General features: G+C 44.6%; 1 protein-coding gene across 1 annotated transcript; it reads right to left on the reverse strand.

Moving 5' to 3' along the window:
- Positions 1 to 335: 335 nt before the first annotated feature.
- Positions 336 to 5,290, reverse strand: LOC733482 (novel protein similar to fucolectin). Its single transcript, NM_001044426.1, is given in 6 exon segments — positions 336 to 621; positions 970 to 1,243; positions 1,761 to 1,894; positions 3,523 to 3,799; positions 4,121 to 4,194; positions 5,259 to 5,290. Coding segments are annotated over 5 exon segments (900 nt in total). The 5' UTR covers position 4,194; positions 5,259 to 5,290; the 3' UTR covers positions 336 to 479.
- Positions 5,291 to 5,773: the final 483 nt, after the last annotated feature.

Below are 5,773 nucleotides of genomic sequence, written 5' to 3' on the forward strand. Positions count from 1 at the left end.
ATGGTGAGGAGGGAGATCCTACCTCCTGTTCAGTAGGACAAAAAATAACAGTGGTGAGGAGGAAGTCACATGGTCTTATAGGTAAGGATTAATTTTGATTGGCTTTGGTATATAGGTCCTACCTCCTAGCTGGGGGGGCAATACTGCCCATGCGTACTGACATGGAAGGGACGAAAAAGAAATATGGGAATGAGGCAGAACAGAGAGAGGCACAGTTCTGGATCAGTACAGAACCTCCTTACTGGGAAATGTGTTTACTGACCTAGGCTGCTCCAATTGAAAAACAACTAACCAACTAGAATTGTCTGTATCACAATCACACAAATCACACAATCTGAACCAGCATTTGTATTTATTGCTTCACAGCAGATTCATTCAGGTTAATAAGCCAAAGTCTTCTTCAGCCTCTAATTGAATAAACTGCCTACGTCTTCCACTACTGATGCGTCGGAATTTTCACAGTTTGGTACAACAGGTTTCTATTCTTGCTCATAGACCTCCACTTCGCAGAGCTGGAGATATTCTTCCCGCCCGGGAATAACCACAGAGACATACTGACCCTCCTTCCCATCACAGGACACAGTGATGGTTTCTTTGGAGAGGTCGGTTATGGTGCCGCATCTGAGAGAAAAGAGAATAACAGAAGGGTTAATTGGCAACTGGACCTGGGGAGGAAGAACAGTGAGGCAAGTCAGCCAATACTTATCATGTTTCCCAGCCAATGGTTGGGGTGTCAGGCTGGCTCTAACCCTTACTGTATAATGGTTGGCTGCCTAACCCCCAGGCTGAGTACTAAGGAGATACAGTGCTTGATACAGTGTGTATATGAGTTTTATTGCTGATCCTTGTGGTGCAGTTACACCCCAGGCACAGAGTTGGCTCCTGTACAATGAATTCACTTGGGCACAAACTGAAGGAGTAAGTAAAGGTAAGAATGGAAGGAAGATGAAGGATGAGTATGGGACTCACACTGGGTTGTTATTATCGGCTGAATCTCCAACGCGGACCTCGGCTCTCAACAGGCGCTCGCTGCAGCAGTCCTCTCTGTTCAATATCACCACTCTCCCCACCCTGTACCTCTTCTTCAGGTCCAGCTGCCACCAAGCCGGGTTGTCATTACCGGTGAGGGAACATGAGCCCGCCATCATATCTGGGTTCCTATCACCATCGATAGCGGTGACAGCGTTGTACTCGGGTCTGTAGGTTGAGCTCTGTGTGGCTTCTCCCAATCTTGCAATATTATCTGCCAACAAAATGTCATTACTCATTACAAGCAGTTCCTTATTGATGTGCAGATCAGTGGGATACATTACTATAAACATTGGAGTTTCATCTGTAGGAACCTTCTGGTTCTTCTCAACACAGATGGAGAAGCTAATATAAAAGATGGCTTCTCTACAAGGGGACAGTGGTGCTGGAGCCAATGCAGTGATTGGTTGATACAGGACTGATTTGTCTGGGAATTATGGCTACTGTGTTATTATTTGAATTCTAGGCATCAGAACCAGGGAGGCAGGGGCCCTCCAGCTCATTTTGGCTAGAGGATGGGTTGGAGCTGTCTTTGAAAAAAGAAAATGAGCCAAACACAAGGCCTGTATGTACAGACATTGCTTAGGGAGAAATTATGTATTTCCATTAGATGAAGATTATATTTACTTTTTGTTTTGGTCATATTTCCCCTTTAGGTGACCCAGTGTAGGAAAAGTGTTTGTTGAGGCCGAATGCCCATAACATATCCTTGGGCTCCCAGCGGCACTTACCTTCACCATAAACCTTCACTTCACAGAGTGTGAGCTCTTCCTCCCGCCCAGGGATAACCACACTCACATAGCGACCCTCCATCCCATTACAGCACAGATTGATGGGTCTGAAGACGTCGGTAATGATGCCGCACCTGGGGGTCAGTAATGGGGTTATTTTGTGATATTGTGGAGAAAATGGTAAAAACTAGCGATGGGTGAAATTTTCTGCCTTTTACCACTGGCAGATATTTTTGCAAAACGTCCAGAAAAATTTACCCCACAACAAAAAATTGTCGCCTGCATCAAAATTTTTCTCAAAGATTTCAAAGATTTGCAAATTTTTCTGCGAAACAGGACAGATTCGCTCATCACTAGTAAAAATAGATCCATAGTACAGAGAAGAGCGTCTAAGCTGATAAAGGGAATGGGCTCAGTTATGGGGAAAGGCTGGCCCAGTTGGGATTGGTTACACTGGGGAAGGGGCAGTTAAGGGGGGGTCACTATATATAAATATTTAAGGGGGGGGCAGTAATGAAATAGAGAAAGTACAGAGAAGAGCGTCTAAGCTGATAAAGGGAATGGGCTCAGTTATGGGGAAAGGCTGGCCCGGTTGGGATTGGTTACACTGGGGAAGGGGCAGTTAAGGGGGGTCACTATATATAAATATATAAGGGGGGCAGTAATGAAATAGAGAAAGTACAGAGAAGAGCGACTAAGCTGATAAAGGGAATGGGCTCAGTTATGGGGAAAGGCTGGCCCAGTTGGGATTGGTTACACTGGGGAAGGGGCAGTTAAGGGGGGGTCACTATATATAAATATATAAGGGGGGCAGTAATGAAATAGAGAAAGTACAGGGAAGAGCGACTAAGCTGATAAAGGGAATGGGCTCAGTTATGGGGAAAGGCTGGCCCAGTTGGGATTGGTTACACTGGGGAAGGGGCAGTTAAGGGGGGGGGCACTATATATAAATATATAAGGGGGGGCAGTAATGAAATAGAGAAAGTACAGAGAAGAGCGACTAAGCTGATAAAGGGAATGGGCTCAGTTATGGGGAAAGGCTGGCCCAGTTGGGATTGGTTACACTGGGGAAGGGGCAGTTAAGGGGGGGTCACTATATATAAATATTTAAGGGGGGGGCAGTAATGAAATAGAGAAAGTACAGAGAAGAGCGTCTAAGCTGATAAAGGGAATGGGCTCAGTTATGGGGAAAGGCTGGCCCAGTTGGGATTGGTTACACTGGGGGGGGGGGGGGGGCAGTTAAGGGGGGGGGTCACTATATATAAATATTTAAGGGGGGGGCAGTAATGAAATAGAGAAAGTACAGAGAAGAGCGACTAAGCTGATAAAGGGAATGGGCTCAGTTATGGGGAAAGGCTGGCCCAGTTGGGATTGGTTACACTGGGGAAGGGGCAGTTAAGGGGGGGTAGGATCGCTATATATATAAATATATAAGGGGGGGCAGTAATGAAATAGAGAAAGTACAGAGAAGAGCGACTAAGCTGATAAAGGGAATGGGCTCAGTTATGGGGAAAGGCTGGCCCAGTTGGGATTGGTTACACTGGGGAAGGGGCAGTTAAGGGGGGGTCACTATATATAAATATATAAGGGGGGGCAGTAATGAAATAGAGAAAGTACAGGGAAAAGCGACTAAGCTGATAAAGGGAATGGGCTCAGTTATGGGGAAAGGCTGGCCCAGTTGGGATTGGTTACACTGGGGAAGGGGCAGTTAAGGGGGGGTAGGATCCCTATATACTGTATAATGTAGGTGTTTGGTACTTACACTGGGTTGTTATTATCTGGGGAATTTCCAATGCGAATCTGAGCTCCCAACAGTGTATGAAAGCAGCAGTCCCTCCGGTTCACTATGACCACTGAATCAACCCTGTAATTATATTTCAGGTCCAACTGCCACCAAGGGGAATATTCTCTCCTAGTTTGGGCACAAGGGTGTCTCATCATGTTGTAATCACTGATACCATCAATGGCTTTTTCAGCCGCGTAATCAGGTCTATAAGTGGAGCTTTGTGTGGCAGTTGCTCCCTTTATTAGAGAAATTTCTAAAAAATAAAATACTATTAGTGACTTTCCTTCTAGAACAATGCCAGGCACGCACAGTCACCGGCTGTTATATTATTACTGACGCTACAGCGGCCTCATAAGCGCTGTAGGGGGTGGAGCTAATTAAGGATTAGAAATATTTATAATGGGAACCCTGCACATTGGGCAACAGTTGGTTCATTCTCGGTTCAATAAGGACCCAGTATTATTTTATTATACGCACATTAGGGCACAGGGATATATCTGGGTGTAAGGAGTTCCATAAGGAGTTTTGTAAGTAAAAAATCAAAATTAATATTAAATCAAGAATATTTTCTTACCTTCCTGCCTGATTTTGCAGGAATGGACCCACCCAATGGAGATGCAAACCAGCAGGACCACAAAGCACTTCATCCTAATGGAGAAGAGAGAAGATACACTGATAATTAGAGAGACAATGATAGGTAGAGAGACAATGATAGGTAGAGAGACAGCATGTTGATTCCTTGTTTATGAGCCTTTGAGTTGAGTTATAATTTTCTGTACATTGTGGGCACCCCCTGCTGTAACAAACAGCTCCTCCTTACTCACTGGCTACAGAAGCTGGGGGTTACAGTTAGTGCCCCCTGGTATCACACACATGTACAGAACAGATAACAGTGTAAATGGGTGACAAGTCACTGGCTTCAAAATTGTCCTCTAGATTTTATGATTATGGAGGTTGTAATGGTCTTACTCAGTGAGTCTTGCTCAGTATTCTGCCAGCCCTTTGGGATTAGTAGTGAAGTGGGACCTAAAGGGGCACCTTATACACAGGGTCCACTTACCTTTCTGCCCATCTCTCCTCCTTCTCATTTCCCTTTCAGCCTCCCTTTCCTCTCCTCCTTTTGTATTATTTTTAACTGTTTGCTTTACTACCCCTCATACTCATCTCTCTCCCCCTTTCAGTATTTCTCATCTGTCTCCATTTTTCTTTCTACTCCCTAATTCTTTCCCCTCTACTCAAACCCTATTTTCCAACTGGCAACCGAGCAGCAAACTGGCAAAGAAGGTTCAGTTTTATGCAGTTTGGTAGAAATAATATAAATGAGAGCTATCTACTGGTAGTTTGTTGGGGGTATCCTTAATGGAGAAGGATCTGGGGTTTTTTGTGGATAACAAGTTGTCTAATTCCAGGCAGTGTCATTCTGTGGCTACTAAAGCAAATAAAGTGCTGTCTTGTATAAAAAGGGCATTGACTCAAGGGATGAAACATAATTTTGACAATATTCACATGCGGCGCCCATAATTCCCACATAAATATCACTCACTGGGGGATGAGGATACAAGTTATTCAGTGAATAATTGTATGGTGCCCAGAACATGGCAGGTCAGTATCAGTCAGTATATACATTACAGTAAATACCCCAGTACCTATATACAAACAGCTATATACACTATATGAGCACAGAATTGTAAGGTGAATAGGATCATCTCTACCTGTCAGTGGGTCGGGTTAATGTCCGGCTTCTTTCTTCTCCCCCTGCAGTACCTGCCTCCCCTCCCACCTGGCTCCTCCTTATGTACCATTCCTGGGGGGAGTGGCCAAACCAGGTGACTGGGCCTGTTTGATTGGAATCCCAATGTCAGGAGGCAGAACAGGACTGTGATAATGATCTTCACTGACAGCTGTAATACTGCCCCCCGCGCCATCATAGCTTTGGGTGCCAAAGAAAGGGGAAACCTGTTGCTCAGCATTCTGCACTGGTCTGGGAATGTAGGTTTTATTCCTATACATACAAACACCTATAATTACATTTAAGTGCAATTTCAGATTCCTGTTTTGCAGGATAAGTAGACCTATGTGACAGTTACACTGGTTTTGCCCTTAGGTTGTCCTGTAGGAATGTATTCCATAATTGTCATTTTGAATCAAAGTGATAGGATTTCCCCCCAGACCATTTATACAAGTATATAGTTGTACTACATCTGTGTGTGTCACTGTGTGCACTGAA

The sequence above is a fragment of the Xenopus tropicalis genome, chromosome 6, assembly GCF_000004195.4.
Source record: "Xenopus tropicalis strain Nigerian chromosome 6, UCB_Xtro_10.0, whole genome shotgun sequence".
NCBI classification, from domain to species: Eukaryota; Metazoa; Chordata; class Amphibia; order Anura; family Pipidae; genus Xenopus; species Xenopus tropicalis.